Consider the following 18,587-nt stretch of genomic DNA (forward strand, 5'->3'; position numbering starts at 1 on the left):
ACGCATAGATCTTGTGGATTTCTGTTTTTGGATCGTAAACAGTGCCATAGAAATTGAAAATAAGGATGATGAATTCAGGTATTTTCCAGAGTTCGCGAAAGGTAGAACTCGTATGTAAAAATCTTGGTTTCTATAGAATTAAAAGAAAAAAGAGAATTGTTAAGTAAGATTTTCAATATGTGCATCTTGAACTTCAATGCATTATCTGAAATTGCTCAAACACTGTACTCTACACTGTACTGTATTGCTGTACTCAAAATAACATGTGGTGATTATTTCTAATGATGTCGGCGTATGTAATTGTGCGATTTAATAATTCTCCCCTACTATTTATAGGAGTTTGATAAACAAGACATTCAAGATGAGCCCAAAGAAAAAAATAGAGAGGATTAAAATCGGGAGACTGAGGCAGCCACGGAAAAGGACTACCATCGATCGGGAAATGTGGTATTTTAATAAACCCTTACTGCCTTGCTAAAATGGGGTGGTGCACCATCGGGCATAAGCCACATATTATTTCAAATATTGAAATGGACCTCTGCCAATAATGGGTCAAGGTGATGATATTGAATCAACAAATGGTGTCAAAATGATTTATGACAAATATCTAACTGCTACATACTTGTTGACAGTTATCTGAATTTCCAAGATTCTTTTAAAAATGTTAATATCGCATTTTTGATACAATAAATGTATGTTGATTAACAACATTTGACATTGACTTGACCGAAATGTGACTTTGTAGGTCTAAGCTATCCCCGAATTCAGTTCCTCCCAAAAAAAACTTATATACGCAATGGTTGAAATTCAATACAAACCTTTTCTTTAGTTTGATTTTGAAATGACCTTGAATTGACTTGAAGGTGACCCTTAAGGTTACGCTATCTCCAGATTCAGATTCTGCGAGCCCAAAAACCTATACACTCATTGGTCAAAATTCAATACAAGTCTTTTCTTCAGTTTGACCTTGAAACAACCTTTACCTGACCTCCAGGTGACCTTAGATAGCTCAGTTATCCCCGAATTCAGGTTCAGCGATCCCAACAGCATTGTACCTACTTGTCAAAATTCATTACCTGCTTCAGTTTTTGAATCCATCAACTTGAAACTTCGTGAAGCTTACTCAGTCCTACACCCAAAATCACATACTTCCCTCCTCTTTATCTCTGAAACTATTCATTGGATCTCTTTGGGCTCATGACAACTTTGGATCAGAAAGTCAAAAACTATAACATACTGCAATTTCAAGATCGACTGGGACCCATTTCCATTGATTTTGTGCGAGGTTCTTTCATTGTTGTCATAGTAACGACTTAAAAATTATAATTGGAAATTGTTTTCAAACTTCCTTCTTTGAAGGCGAATAACTCCACAAAGAAGCTCGATAGGATTTTTTTTTGTTTATGAAGTACTACAACTATTTTGAGCTCCCCTGTATACCCCTTCATTTTTGACATGACCTTTCCGGACACCCTGTATATTATTTTTAACATTTAAAAAGGAAAGCAGGAAATTAATAAAATATTTATTTTTCAGACTAGCCATTACAAAAAATAAATTATCTTATAATATATTTTTCGTTGGTATATTTACAACTCCTTATTTTAGCTTTGGTGCAAATTTTGTACAATAATTTTACAAATTTAACAATGTTTTATATACATTTAATTACATATTTTACACTTTAAACAATAAACTGTTGGTTTCTTTATCACAAAACTATTCCCCATTATAAATTTACATCACAAACTCATTTACACAGTATTAGCAGTAGAAAGGCTAGCATTGCTGATAACCTCACTCCCGGTGAATGGATGGCAGCCGAGTTGTCTAGAAAGGAAAAAAATAAAGTGTTACTTACATGCATACACTGTCAAACGACAAGCCAAAAAAACTATAATGAAAATGTTGCATGTAATGTTAGTTTTGTTAACTACATATTATGACTCCAGGGTTACCGCTATGCAGAAAATCAAACACTTGGGAATAACAGGAATACTCAGAATTTTTTCAGAGCTATTTTTAAAACAAGTCGTTAACACCGAGGTTAATTCACAATACGTAGCCACCTCTGATACAGAGTAACATAGATTATTATAATCAATTTTGAGAAAAATATTTCACTTAATGTTTCAGTATTCTCACATATTCTTAGGCCAGAAAATGCGAAAAATTTCGTACTATGTGTTTGTTATGCTCTAATAATATACGGTTGTCCTAAATTATCAGCCGGTTTTTTAACACGAGAAATAAAGGAATACTTTTATTAAACTATCTTCCTAAAATTGATATGTAATAATAGAAATATGCTCCTTTAAAAATTCACCGCAGATATCATGTTTTTTGCGATATTTTAAAATTAGATCCAGATATCTTATTTTTTAGACTTAGGGCATCTGAAAGTGATTGGCATTTCAACGCCACCGCAATTATCTAAAACAGTTCGATTCACCAAAAGTAAACAAAACTAGGTACTGGTTTCTTCCTAGTCGTTTTGTTATAAAGAGATTTCGAATTTCATTAAAAAATACAGGGTGTTCCATTTAAGTTAACAAAGTTATAACTCTTTGAAGATATCAAAATGTACAGTCGAAAATTAAACACTCGGTATCATATGTTCTAATTTATGGATATTGTGTAAGGTTGTTCCATACGTGTTCTACTCACATACCGAATCTCAAATTAATAGCTAATTGCTGGATTAAAATACAAAGGATCCCGCACATCCTTGCGTCTGTCAAATTTTTCATAAAAATGTCAGTATCTCAAAAATTATAAATTTTAGAAACTAGTTTTATTACACAAAGTGACCATAAAATTCCAAATAGAATCCAAAAAGATAAAAATATATAGGGTGTTTCATTTAAAATAACGAAGATGGCGTCGACTTCCGGTATGAACGGAACTGCTGTGACCTTGAAAATATTTTAGTTGTGTTGCCCCCAGTGACTTTGACAAGCTGCCAAATGTTCAAATTTTTCAAATATGTACTTTTCCAAATATCGGTCGCGGCGATTCCCGGTGGGATACACTGTACATATAAGAAGATTTATAACCACCCTGTATATTATTTGATATAAAACTTTGTTGTATGTAACACATAAGAATAAAGAAAACTGTAAAAATCTTCGACTCACATTAAATGCAACAGAATAACACAAAATTTCGACAGCATACGGTCAATACATGAAAGTAATGAACATCTGACATTCCCATACCAAGTTTGTTAATAAACACTACATATTATACAAATCTGTTCCTATACCTTCCGTAATGTTTGTACTGTAGAAATACTCTTCAGTTGAGGTAAAGTTGGTCATATTCCAATACACTTCTTCATCTAGATCATATTCTTTTATCTCGACTGTATAAAATTAGTATCACATTAGGGTTAGAATTTTGTTAAAAATATTAAACAAATTGAGAACTTCGCTTCTAACTGCTTTTGTAAGCTCTTTATGCATAATAAAGAAAGATGGGTACTTAGAAGATTTAATAACTGTTTTGAATTTGAAAATATTACAATAATCTCTTAATCGTTGTTTTTAATTTGTAAAATAAAAAACTAAAAACGAAGTTCCACTTTAAATATGTTACGTTGTCTAAATTTTGTGTTTATGTTTTGCCATTATTGACTTTAGAATATTTTTTTGCAATATAAATTAGTTTCCACTTTTACATTAACTAACAATGTACTCATAAAGACCTACAAACTTTTATATTCACTCATTTCATTTAGCAACGATGCAGTAACTTTACACTTTAGATCAATAGTAATAAAATACTTGAAAATGGGTTTACGTGAAATTCAACAGAAATAAAATCCTACATGTATCAATTCTTTTACATTGCAAATTGTAAATCTATTATATCAAGGTTAAGTTCTATTATTAACGTAAATTCTTGGTGACTAGAAGTTATACTTTTCGCAAAGAGAAAGAAAAATAAACAATAGCGTCAATTTTCTTTTCGATTAACATGAATGAAAGACAATAATTTGCAAAAGTTTATTTGACGTCGCAAAGAATCTTTTGTGCTATCCTGAATTGTAAATACTGTCGCGAAACTAAAAAACTAAAAACACCATGAGGAAGTGACGTAAGTGTAACACAAAATGACATCAGACTGCAACCAAAATTGTTTCTGTGATGCCGCTCTAGAAAATGTCTGTTTCCGATAACTTTTTAACTCGTTGACTGTCAGCAGAAGTTTTTGACGTTTTTTACTCATATTTTTACAACTCTTTAAGTTGTTTAGAGACGAATAGAGATGAAAGTGACGAAGAAAACATTCTGTATGATATTAAAGTAGTAACTCCTGCCGCCAGTGATGAATTATTACCAATGAAATCCAGGAAAGCTTACCAAAGGCATATGAATCTTTCGAATAAGGGTGCGAAAAAAATTAAATGGTAGCAAATGAAGATGTTTTGCCGCTAATTTATCTGCAATATCAAACACGCTTCAGTCAGTCAAGTGTATGGAGTCTACATTCGATGCTTAAAACAATGTTAATAAGAAGAACATTGATATTAGCAAATTTCCGAAATTAATGCCTTTTCTAAGGAAAAATTATGCTTTAGTAGACAAGAAGAAAACGAATTTTTAACGGAAACGTCGAATCATGATTATCGTGTTAATATTTTCTATAATTATAAGTGGTTACATTCGAAATTTTAACATTTGTCCAAAAAAAAAAAACAACACACATTATACCTGTTTGAGTGCACTGAACAGAAAATGTTTCTTGAAAATAACTACGTATCTAAAATTACACTATCCAACAGAATTTTTGATGAGATAAAATTTGTAGAAACATCGTTGTCATACTCGGCATAAAATTTCATTTAAAATATAGTCGAATGATGTATATTCTGCATCCAAAAAGGTGGAACGTTTACAATTTTTTATGCTTATATTTTCTCGTTCACCATTGCCCCAGATGTACTTAATAAACTCTATGAAAATGGAATTAGCATCCTTACTTGGACCAGAGATGTTTTAGTTCGGTAAAAGTCAACTTATAACAACTTTAAAAAAATAGACTTTGTTTAATTAATTTTATGTCATTAATTAGATTATTACCTCCTTGATATATCACAGCTTTCTCTTCCAAGTAGTCGGTACCGGGTATGGTTAACTCACATACAAATTTTGTATTTCTTGGAAAATCTTCTAGATTTGGAAAGAAATAAATTGCAGTAAGGTTGTAATATTCGTTCTCATCCAAATTATACTCTATAAAATTTTCTCCAGTACTGTTTGATATATCTGTTTTATTGTTTCTGAAACAAACAGAAAATGCTCATATTATTTTATGAATGGTCTAAATAGTATTAACTACTTAGAACAGTCGATACGATATTTGTTGAGATAGAATTTCAAGAAGACCCCTGCGTCACTTTCTTGGAATTAAGCGCATTCGACACCCGAGGTAGGAAGACATTGGCGGCGTGGCGTTCACCGTAGCAGCTTACAGTGGTTTGCAATTACGAAGCCGTGTTTCTTCTCTATCAACAAATATTGTACAGACTGTATTATCTTTAATATTACTTATTACTATTATCTACGTACCCTTCATACAAGTAAATGTTCATTTCAGGTTTCGGAAAAACTCCAGAAGTGGAACAGCTCACTATTTTTTCGTCTTCCATTAGAGTTGCCTCTAGCCCAGATTGCGCAGGAACTGAAACGAAATGGTAACATAAAGAGAAATAAAAAGTGTAAACTGAAAAGATTTGTTGAAATTGGAGACTAAAACTGTAAATGTTTGTTCAAGCATTACACAATTATTTTAAATTTAGACAGTACAATTTTAAGAATTACATTAAAAAAATTGGTGTAATCCAATTTTCAAATATTTCCTTGAAATTTATGATGCGTTCATGTTCTTCACCAAAAATATACTTAAAATTTCCAAATCCACTTTGGTTGGAGGCTTTCCGGATGCGCGTTTCTCATGTAAATCATTTTTACGATTACGTTTTACTAAAACGATAAGTTATATCGAATTAAATTTTTTTATTATGAATTAATAAAGCTTCCAAGTAAACTAAATTTGGATATGACTGACTGAAGATTGTGAAAATTCATTACAAGTACGGAGAGTGTGTAGCTGAGACTGTGTGCAAATTAGATACGTGGAATTTTCAGTAAAAGGAATGCCCGATTGAAACAGGTTAAATTTTTTAGAGTGTCATAAAATTGAAAAAGAATGAGGTTAAATAGTGAGTCACATATCTTTTTAAATATGTACGATAGTTGACAAAAAATTATACATCTTGTATAAATGTGGTCAGAAACGGTGCATGCTACTTTACGAATTGCACACTGGAATAATAATTCCACAAAAGATACAATTTCAAATTTCTTTGTCAGAAATTAACGAAGGGTAACGAGGTGGCACGCGCTAAAATATAACATACCTGCGTAACAAAAGAGTTTTATGCTGCAGTGAAAACTACGTACATACAGAGTGAATCACTGATAAATAAAGAAGATTAGGTGTTAATATGTTTCTTGTCTACTAACTTTTGCTTCTAACTGAGGCTATTAAAGGTTACGAAAATCGTACAATAGCTACCTATTCGTAGAAAATACGTCAATTTATTGCATAAATAAGAAAATAGGATTCAGTTATATATTTTAGGTCTATTTATACACATCAGTGCCGTGTTAATCCAGTATGAGCGTCAGTTAAAAATAAAATATCTTTTAATTATAGTACGTCGGCAATATTTGTGTATTTTTCATTGATGAACTCATGCGACTCAATGTTTTTCCTTTGTCATATGTTGATTAAAATGGATGAAAAATTTATCGAGTCGGTACGGAATTTTCAACTATATGTATGCTTTGTCACAAAAAACAAACATGGATACCAGTTTTAAAAATAATATTTAGAATGATATAGGAAAAGAATGAAAGTAGATTGTAATTTTATTTTCAAGTATCTAGATCTGTACATTTTCATTCAATTTCATCCATACTTTTGAAGCGTGGCCCACTCGCTCCCGAACATCCTGTAGATGCTTCAGCATTAAAGTGTCATCGGCCAATTTGGGCTCAAATAAGAATTCAACAGTACCTAAACGGTATTTCATTTCAATTTATTTGCTCGTCAGCACAATATAAAACATTGTCAGCTGACGCTGCTTAGAGATAATGGTTGATTTAAAAAAAGTTATTAACTCTTTTATTACAACAGTCCTGCAAGTAAACAAATGAAACGTTGCATACCTTTTTGATAAGCACATGACGAATTATGCTAGGGTACATCGGTATAGATGAAAGAATTTATCTAGTTAGTGCAGATATTTCAAAATTTATTTTAATGAGTTTTGTATAAAGAAATACACTAGGACAATTTATATGAATAATAATAATTATTTATCTTAGGAAAACAATCAATTCATTTTTTTTTCAATTTGACTTCATTCTAATTTGTTTTGTTTATATTAATTTCATCTCCCAAATTTTTAATATATTTGATCAAAACTATAGACATTGCCTAGCGCCAAAATAAGAAAAAAAACTTGTAAGAGTAACATGCATACCTAATGTATCTACATTTCTACTAATTCAGCTGATAACTAAATACTTATATTTTCTAGAGATTACGTACTTACTATAAACAATAAGTTGCTTCGTCTTGGTGTCCTCACTGAGGTAACTGCTCACTTTGCAAGTGTAGTTTCCTGTTAAATTCATGTTAACATCAAATATCCTCAGGGCTCTATACCTTGTATTCGAGTCATTGGTCGCAACATATTGAACATCAATGTGGTCTTTTAGTTGGCCCATAGCGTACCCAGGTTTATTAGAATCTGGTATCCACTGATAGATCACTTGGTCGTTTCCATTGTAAAACCATTTTATTTCCAGATCCCTTTCATCGGTCGCCTCGAAATCGCAGTCTAAGATTACATCTTCCGTGCTTCCATATTCCACGGAATTCGGACCTCTTACTTCCGTGATACTAAGTGCAGCATATACTGAAACAAATTTATATATTTTAGGCAGCTTTGTCTATTACACAAGGTGACCCTGAAAAGCATCGATAATTCTTGACCTCAGGTTCCTTGGATCAAAATAAGACCATTTAGCCTTATTATTGGTAATTTTTAAAATGGTTCTGTTATATTGAACGCATAAAATTATTTGGAATTTCACCAAACGAGATTACCCTATCTGCTTGAAGAGTTACCGATAGCACTACGAATTAATATGATTTTTATATAATGGGGCTTCTCTCAATTTTGCTTTATCCGTATGGCAAGAAGGTAGATGAACACTATCCTAACAGGTGGATAGGTAAAAGAAATAATGACCCGTTAAAATGGCCACCTCAATCCTCGGACCTAAACCCGTGTGATTATTTCCTTTAGGGAGCGTTGAAGACCAAAGTTTATAGCTTTTCAATAAATACAGAAAACGAATTATGGGAAAGAATACAAAATGAAATTAATGTTATGAGAAATAATGTACAATTATTCGATAAAATTCATTTTAATTTCCTTAGAAGAATAAATGCCTGCGTTCAAGAGCAAGTAGTTCACTTTGAGCATTTACTATAAAAATGTGCAGTTAATTTTGTTTTTTTAACGCGAAGCATTTTCATTATTATTCCCTGCTTTGTGACTGCAGTTATAAATTATTTTTTAGTAATCTGAATTTGTGCCTACATTTAATGTATAAAAATGCCAATTTTCCTCGAAATCCAAAAAGATATCAAAGTTTTGTAGAGGCAAAAAGTCTTCTAAAATTGTCCTTATTTTTAAAAATATAAATTCTGGCCTCACAAAAATGTTACGGCATAGCCAGTGGGCACAGACACTAGAAACAGAACATCCTGTGTATGTATTCTCACTAAACTCTATATTTCCATTGCCCTTATATAAAAATACATGTGTACCAAATTTGAAATTTCTAAGCAAAACAGTTTTCAAATTATTTGAAAAAAACTAGGTCATCTGTTCTATATTTAGAAGGTTTATATCTCAGTAGGCGTGAACTTTTGTATATAGGTAAGTTAGGCTAAATAGGCTTATTTTCATGCAAGGAAGCTTGATCAAGCGTTGCCCATACTTTTCAGGGACACCCTGTACAATTAAAATGGGTTGTAAAATTGTTTAAAAATGTGGTATTTACATTTACTTGTAAGGAAATAGCCAAATACAAACAATTAAGTGTAATTATATGTTATCTATAATAGAAGTTTACTAGCGCAAGAAGTAGTTATTAACACGTTAAAGACTCTAGAAAGAATTTTTCCGTAAAAAAATGGGGCTTAAAAAAACTGGGTCTTATTGACCCTAGTGTGAATTTTCTTTTAAAGTGCTGTATTTATTTATTTCTCCTTGTGTACATTTTAATTTTTTTAGTTTGCTTACGTTTATCATGATGCTAAAAAGGAATAAGTTAATGCCTCTCATTGTTATTTAGCCCCAGTAGACTAAGCGGAATCGTTAGATTTAACTGAAATAAAGTGCCATATGGTCTCGTTTGTGGGAATATCAGATATCAAATTTCAGTTTAACATACGGTTTAATTACAAAAAATATCTATCGGATACCTTTCGTGACAAATAAGCTGTATCCTGTTGTTATCTTTTAAAAACTATAAAAAATTAATCAGCAAATTTGTTAGGGAGATGAAAATAGGTGACTAATAATATAAAGATTACACATATCTGAATTTTCCATGGAACCAGGTGCATAGCTATATTTAATTTAAAAAAAGTATGTTTGCAGCACCAGTATAATAAAAAACACCAAAATATTCCACGACGGTTAAACAGATGCTTGGAATACTTTTGCCAGCACACCACTCAACATTTCAGTCAACTGTAGACTTATTTTTTGTTTGCTGATTTGAAGTATAATTCGATATTCGTTATTGTCGAAATTGCGGGACTCCCTGAAGGATACTAAAATTAACCACCAGTTACCGCGAGTTACAGTTGGACCATTGCCATGATTATAAATAAACTTGCAATTTTTACAGATTTATTCGTTCCGTGATTTCATTAACAGTCCGACCACCAACCAAATGTTTACATTTTCATATTTGAGGTGGGTTTATACCAAGCTAATTAAAGAACTTAATGGGGTGCTAAAAATACGTTTTGGTTAATGTACTAGTACCTCCTGCAACAATTTTATCTGTTTGTAAGTTCAAAAAGAACGCCACCTTTTATTAGGATTAAAAGTACAACGATTTTCATCGTAAAATTAATACAGATTGGCAGGAAACATCTTGTAAGATATACTTTGATTTCTAACAAAAAAAATGACTAAAATAAAACTACATATTATGCTTATCGGAATCCGTGCAAAACCATATTAATGGATATATCTCAGTGTGTATTTGCTTCTCATATAACCCCAGGAAAATGTGGCCATACAGCGATCACTTATTTCTGACATAAAAACAATTAACAGAGAAAGCTGCCTCAACAGCTGCGTACCAACCTGGAAAAAAATAGCTAATATTGAGAGAAACCTTGAAGAACCTAGGCAATAGAATATCAAAAAGTTCATTGAAACTGATAAAAGTTAAGAAAGTTGCCCTACAAAGTGTTGTACAAGAATCGATATCAGGCACAACAAGGATGAGACAAGCAATGACAGTTTCAAAAAGCACCATGAATAAAGCACATCTTTTTAAGCGTCAACCTCTTCAACCAGCGCAAGACCTATTGGAAGTGGGTTTTATAGCTTGATACCTTTTTGCTTGTACTACTAATAAAGTTACGTTTTACCCAAAGAAAATTTTAGAGGTATACATCAAAGGCATTTTCAACAAGAATTCAAAATTAGGATAGGTGTAAGGTTTCTCACCAAATTTCTGTCAAGAAATTTGGTTTACATACGATTGTGTACCTATACGGTTCTCACAAAATGTATGAAGACTTTTTAATAATGTATGTCCAGGAAATTGGATTAGTACAGGTGGATACGCACTTTTCCTTAGTAGCCAAAGCAGCCGGATTTAAATCCATATGACTTTTTTCTTTGGGGAGTCCTTAAAATGGAAGTTTACAAAACAAAAAATGAAAATGGTGGTAAATTATGGAACAGTTTAAACGCAACTGGTGCTCTTCGTGATGTAACAGGTATACGTTTCAATTTTCTATGTAAAATAAGAGTTGCTTTACAGTAAACGACAATTATTTCGAACACTTGTTATAAAAACTTTAATTTTACTTTTTATTATATCGTTTTTGGTTATTTGGTGTAGAACCAGCGGTATTACAGAGACACACACACATGGGTTACTTCTTTAGGTACTTTTATATAAAACTGTTTGTAAAAATTATAACGACTTCATAAGTATATGAGACCATTCAGAAGCAGAAACTAGAAAGATCCCAAAAGATAATATTTATATAATCCTTCCAAGTCATTGATTTGTATCCTTAAAGGAACAAAAAAGCTCACATAAACATCGTTGTAAAGATCCTTCGTTCTCCATATCAGTAATCGATTTGGTATTTTAAGCTTCAATTTTTTTCGGAACATCAAACTGAAGATCTTTCTACTTGAAATCTAGCAATGTTGAGAACAATTAATAATTGACAAAAGGCATTATTGGTGAGAAATATAGAGATAATTAAGAAATTCCGTCACTTTTCTTAAATGATCCACAAGTGTGGAATATATTTTCAAAAAAGAGAGTCGCAGGTCCTCATGTACGCCACCGAAGAAAGAAATTAAATGTTTGAAAATTATTTTTATTGTTTTGCGATGCGCTTACAACATGTATGAAATTAGATTCGGATAAATTTAATATCAACGCGTAACTTTTAAACGAAGCATTTTTAGACTCGGGTAAGTTACCTCAGAGTCTGCGGTTGCTGTATGACCAGTGTTTCTTGGGACACCCTGTAGTTTTTCAGTTTTTGATTAACACATGGTAATACAAATTGTGTTTCAAAATACAAAAATGCTAAGAATTGTTTTATTTTATTTTATTTGTCTTGTTCGCGGTCATTGTACCTTTTAAACTACTTACGGACCATTATTTCTAAAATAATCTTCATAATTGAATTATAAGTACATAAATAATTTCAGACGGACTGTAGCCTTCTAATATTGGACACGCAGGCAGCATATGCCACTTCATTTCCGGTCAAAATCATTCAGTTTCCGGTATCTACGGTCTGTGATCATACACTCATATGTGATTTTACCCAACTTCCCCTAAAGGGAACTGTTACAATGTAAAGGAAATTCGTGCACTTGTAACTGCCATTTTTGTTTAATTTTTATGGATGTGTGTTTATTGTTATTATTTGAAACTAATTAATGTGCAAAATCAATTAGTTTCATGACGTCCCTTGTTGTCATATATTTCGTAGCTATCTGCTTACATAAATAATCACGTAAATGGATTTGGACTTCTTCCGAAAGAGCTAAACAGTAAGGTATTTGCAGGTGTGAACTAATAGTAAGATAAATTTTGTAAACATGGGGTTGATTTTTAAGGTACTGGTTAAAGCTTGATGGCTAGACTGCGAATAATTTCACATGTGGCACTCACAGTCTAATCATACAATTAGTTTGACTGAAACTCAAAATATTGGTCCAAAATATAACAAAAATTCTTTCCGTGGAGTATATTTGTTCATTGTACGGCGAAAAGATAAAAGAGATTGAAGACAAACCTATGTGCACAACAACAGACGAAAACGTAGAGGACTTTCTAATAGGTGTAAGAAATTTATAATGTCATGGTGACAATATGGCTTGAAACGTCAATTGCAGACATTTACAACTGTGACAATTTATCATGAGATATACAAATCAGACAAATCAGCGCGTAGAATTGATTGCATTTCAAAATAAATTAAATTGGAAAACCCTTTTCCTTCACATAAATTGACCTTATTGATAAATGTTAAACATTTTTGAATATTGGGTGTGACCTCGAATATGTGATATGTCATTGTAAAGATATTCCTACAGATACTTTGCAATACAGAGCAGGGAAAACATAATAATGCAATATTTTGGCAAGTTGCATTACTTGGACATAGACCAGGACTGTATTTTTAGCAAAAGAGAAACATAGTGAACTAATTATCTGAAAATTATTTAAAAGTTTCTCATATACGTCTCTAGGGTCTTTACGACAACATTTCTCAAATTTTAAAGATTTTCGGTGAAGTAAGTTTCATTAAATTTGAATTTAACGTATTTATGAATGTCACTGAAAACGTTTTTCTTAAAAAAAAAACTAAGGAACTCCTTCATTTAGAGATCGCTTTACATAAAAACTTAATATTTTAAAAACAAAAGAAGGATATTAAATTAACTGACAGCTAGGTGCGACAATATTGAATTACCTTATAAACAGGTGCAGAACAAAGAGTCGTAGTTATGAAACGCCAAAGTGTATTTAGTTACAACTGTATTTCGGTATAGAAGTATTAGAATTAATAACAATGAACAGGCTCTAATAAGTACAAACAAGATTTAGATGGTTTTATATTACAAGTAATAAAATAACAGACTAGTGTAATTTAATAGGATAATAACAAGCATTCACCCGCATAAGTATTGGTGGTAATTTCATTGACTACGGACATTTATACACTACTATTAAGTCTGATTTACTGGAACGTATAGACTGCTTAACATGGCACCACCACAGAAGCTAGTGAAATTACAAATGTGTTCTTATACCAGTAAAAGTTGGTATTTTAATTAACAAACGGTACACACTTATTGATTACTATATCAATTAAGAGTAAAACAAGCAAATCTTTTCATTAATGAAAGAAAATCGGTCGGTCTTATGCAACCGATATCTAGTAATGACCAAACGCAATGCAGGCATTACTAGATCGTCCCTGCTTTGGCTGTGATATTTGACAAGTATTTCTTTGTAACTTGGTCATTGCTTTGGCCTAAGTATGTACGACACGACATTATTAAACTTGTTATAGTGGGGATAACGAGTTAAAAAATATCTTCCGAAAAGGGTACAACCAACAACGAAAACAATAATAGTTGCACATTGACAGCTAGAAACGTATGGAATTATGATGTGGGTGTCCCTTAGTTAATAGTACACACCAAAACCAGATCAGTCATGTCGAAAGAACAAGATTTTATGGGACCTAATTATATTCAAGATAAAGGATGTGAAAATTTTATTCATTTGTTTTATTTTTTCCAATAATGTTTAAATAAATCGATATAACAGCACGAAATTAGGGAATCGGGTTTATTTGGGGCGACAAATTAAAATTCATTCATATTTTTTATGTCATTAATAAAGGGCACCACACATTCCGCATCTTTTAAATAGTACAACTTTTATCAGGTTATTTTTAAAGTCAGAAAACACGTTATCTAAGAACAGAGACAGCAGACTCGTTATTTTTTACTTAAATACGATTTTATTGCAGTCAAAGGTAGGTACTTAGGTAGGTACTGACGATAGTTAGATGCCGAAACGTTGAAATAAAAGTTTCACAATACTGAAACTGTTGAAAAGTTGCAGTGACTAAAAGCGTTTAGATTTTTAACAGTATGCGGGTAAAATTGATGTATCTTACAACCAGGGAAAAATGGTTGTTTTTGTATTTTTGTAACTTTCTCGAAAAAATCTGCCGAATTTGAGATAACTCAATTAGAAAGGCCCACAATTTTCTAGTTTCCTCATAACTCAAGCAGTAAGTAGCTACATTTACGAGTACATTTCCATCTGCTTTGAACATACCGTACAAGAGAGCGTTGTCTATAATGAACATTAGTTTATATCATAATTAATAACACTTATGTTGCAGTTATCATGTTTTATTACATGGATGATGTAGGAAATTATTTGTAAAAATATTAGAGCAGAAAAATTTTGAAATAACTATACCTGCCTAATTAAATTGCGTAATAATAAAATTCCTTCCTTGAAGAGAAATTGGCAAACGTATCCAACAATTACTTATGAAATAAGAATGTAAATGTAGTATAGTTAATAGGAATTGCTAAAATATGAATCAAAATATCTTTTAATCTATTATTTTTTTTTACAAGAGACCATAACTTTTATCACTAGGTAGTATTTTGAAACTAAGAAGTTGCTACATGACTTTTGGTCCAATATCAACAGAGTTACGTACCTCATAACATCTTTAAAGCTTTAGAATTTTAACTTTTTTTGTATGTGCAAGACTTTTCAGTAAGCAGTCTCACTTTATTATACCCATTCAACTTGTACTTAGAAGGTTGTTCACCCAAAAAACTAGACCCATTGCATTTCGACGCCTTATAAAATGCGTTTCAAACTTTTGAGGCACATCTTGAGTAGTCTTTGAATGTGAACAATCGGTACATTTTTAAAAATTTAGGGGTAAGGTAAATTCAAACGGCTAACTGAAACAAACCCTCTACAATGCAGTGACCCCTCGCGGTCATGCTTCACTGATTTATGAACCATCTGTTGCCGATAGTGGGATTCAGGGTATGCGATCCTATTCGAACGTGTTCGTAAGATACAGACTTCCCGTCTTCCGGTCGTACTTAGGCACACCCCAAGGAGGCGCGCGTTACACGCCGGCACGTGCCAACGGAAGTCGCAACGCATATCCGCCACAGTCCAATTCTCTTCTGGTGCATCTGTTATGGAGTGCCTTCTCCTGCATACCTTACTGTTTCAAGACGTTGATACATAGATACGTGTATGGATTTTTCTTTCCATGTTTGAAGATAAAAGTACTTCCGGAAAAGAACGTGGAAGGAAAACTACACTAATTAATTATGCTAAATCATATTTTGCCCTCTAATTATTGTCTTGGATTGGTTGAATCTTGTGGATGTTCCAGTAGTAGTATACAGGGTGATTCTCAAATGGTGATCAAAAATTAAATCTCGTATTCTTTGGTGAATTTTGGACGCTTCTTTAAACAGATACAGGGTGTTAAACTTCAAAAAATATTTTAATTTTTTTTAAATACTTTAAAATCTAGTAAACATTGTCCAAAATTTGAGGGCTTTTGTTTACTTCTTTTTGTGTACTTCTTGTTTAGAATGCAACGAAGAAAAAATGGGGATTACCAACTAATACCAGTTAAGATAAAATATTACTTAAGAATATTTAAAGATTTCTTATTGTTCTCTATATTTTAAATAAAAAATTAATCCAAAAATCGTTCTAAGGTTAAATAATAGAATTGAAGTAAATAAAAAATGTTTAGCAAAATACTTTCTCTATTAAAGAAGCAAAATTTGTAATATTTTAAATCAGCACATATTTGTCCATGAAAAAACTTTTGTTTATGGATTTTTCCTTTCTAGGTATCCTAGAAAAGTGACAGCAAGATAAATAAAAATAATTTTTTTTTACCTAAAACCACATTTTCATCTGGTGCATCTGAAGTTGCTTCTATTATTTGTAGCTACTTCTTAATATGTACATTAATGGTTTATGTAATATAACATAAAAGTTCGCTGTATATTTTTTCAATGAGATATATATGCCAAAAATAAATAAGTCAGTTCTTGTTTAAAATAAAACGGAATATATAACTTTAATAATAGTTGTGCGTAAGTCAACATCCCGAAATAAGCAAAATATAAGTACTGCATTACGAAAGTCGCAGAAAATGGAACAGGATAATATAGTCAGAGTCTATGTTATGCGTGGTTTTGGTAATATCTAATAGGTGGTCCTTATAATGACCGCTCCAATTATAATGAAGTTTAAGTGGAGATATTTTACTAGAAAGGACCTGATCATCTTCCTCTTGGATGTGGATGGTATATTTTAGAATATTATCGAAGAAAATACGTGTTACTCTTCACACTTCAAAGGATCTTTTTTCAATTTGTGTTCAATCATCAATTTCGTCTTTTAGCTAAATGTCCATTAGGTACAAAACCCTCATTGTTAACTTCATAATCGTCTTTCTCGTCAGTAAGTTGAATCACTTAACGATTCCAATGATGAAACCCATAAAGAAAATAAAAATGAGAAAGACGATTGCCGAGAAAACCAATTTTTTGTACCTCATGGACAGTGAAGACGAATTTAGTGACGGTGAAAAATGAGTTCGAACAAGATACAACGCTCAAATTGAAGTATGTTGACTGTATTTGATAAAACGAAGAAGTTATTCTGTTTTACTAGTATTAGCTCTGTCCGACTTTAATCTTACTTTTCTGATCAATACGTCATTTGAACCAAAACAAAAAATAAACAATCTAACGTCATTACTCAAGAAATTTGCTGTACAATACGTCGGTCACAAAATTACCGAGGTTTCCGATACTAAATTTAAAAATTTTCTCATTGATCTATATCAATTCTGTAGTAAATAGAAAAACCACTAGTCCATATTTTTAGAGATGAACCAACGTGTGACTATAAACACTACAACATTGCTCAAAATAAATCTGAACAAAAAGTTGTATTCTACAACTTTATTATCCAGACTGTATTCATTAATAGTACAAATATCGTACCAAAACTACCTATAACTGCCTAATTATGTAAAATTTTTTGAAATTTCAGGAAGAAAAAATAGAAAGTAACAGATCACTTTTAAACATGTATAATAAAAACAAAAATTTCAAATTATTGTAACTATTTTACTAATGACTGTTTTACTGCTGTTTTTCTTCAAAGCGTTTGTAAAATGACGTTAACTATTATAATTTATTACGCTAAATTTAAGTACTGTATACGTTCCAGATACATTTCCCATTGATTAAGAATAGTCCGCGAATAAATCGAATTCTTAGTGCGGTCTGTGAAATCGATTTATGCAGTTATTTATTGACGGTGCTTTGCCAAAAGGCTTTTTTCTCATTTGCTTCATGTGTCATTTTAGTTGTGGCAGGTAAATACTTTGAAATCGATGGCAGCTATAAATATATCTACTATTATTTCATATTTTTTTGGATGTGGACCAAGTCGAGATCTATAAATACGATATTATCAACACATCTTAAGAAATATTTAATTTCGTCGGTTTCAAAATAATTTGGAGGCAAATAGGAAATGAACCAATCCAAGTCAAGCATTATTTCACTGTCTACCTCTATTATTCATAGACAGACGTAAAATATATGGTAGCATTATACATATTTGATAATACTATAAATGTATTCTTTCAATTTATGTACGTAGGTATCTTATGTAGAGAGTAAACGGAGCTTTAAAAATAGTAGTATTTAAACCACTGGTTGAAAAAATAAACTTTCTTTACTCGGTCTAGCAACACAGACCCATTATCCGAACAGCTACACTCATTTTTTAATTTCAAGTCACAATACATTGGTTAAGAAGAACACGTCTATATTTTACAACAACAAACTTTACAGTATTCAAGCTGCCGTTGGGTTATTTACCGCGCTTTGTTGAAACAAATACGTTAGAAACTTACCGCAGAAAAAGTTCAGGACGAAAATTAGATAGACTCTTTTATCCATTTTGCAATTTCACTAATTAAGTACACCAATACACTAACTCATACAGTTCAAAAAGTATTTTTCAACCCGTGAATTGGGTGTCCCGCCGTTTCCAATCTATTTAAAAACTACCGCGCTACTAACCTAGCCTGCGTGAAGTTCAACAGCGAAC

General features: G+C 31.8%; 1 protein-coding gene across 2 annotated transcripts; it reads right to left on the reverse strand.

Annotated features, from left to right (window-relative positions):
• Positions 1-1,544: 1,544 nt before the first annotated feature.
• Positions 1,545-18,574, reverse strand: LOC108906059. 2 transcript variants are annotated; one of them, XM_018709202.1, is made up of 6 exons: positions 18,391-18,574; positions 7,628-7,993; positions 5,574-5,685; positions 5,085-5,284; positions 3,266-3,364; positions 1,545-1,830 (listed from the first exon to the last, which is right to left on the reverse strand). In XM_018709202.1, the coding sequence occupies exons 1-6, from the start codon at positions 18,434-18,436 to the stop codon at positions 1,751-1,753; spliced, it is 903 nt and encodes a 300-aa protein (XP_018564718.1). In that variant the 5' UTR covers positions 18,437-18,574; the 3' UTR covers positions 1,545-1,750. The 2 variants fall into 2 exon arrangements, with proteins under 2 accessions (XP_018564718.1, XP_018564719.1); XM_018709203.1 differs by lacking the exon at positions 3,266-3,364.
• Positions 18,575-18,587: the final 13 nt, after the last annotated feature.

This window comes from Anoplophora glabripennis, unplaced genomic scaffold (assembly GCF_000390285.2).
Source record: "Anoplophora glabripennis isolate ALB-LARVAE unplaced genomic scaffold, Agla_2.0 scaffold55, whole genome shotgun sequence".
Lineage (NCBI taxonomy): Eukaryota > Metazoa > Arthropoda > Insecta > Coleoptera > Cerambycidae > Anoplophora > Anoplophora glabripennis.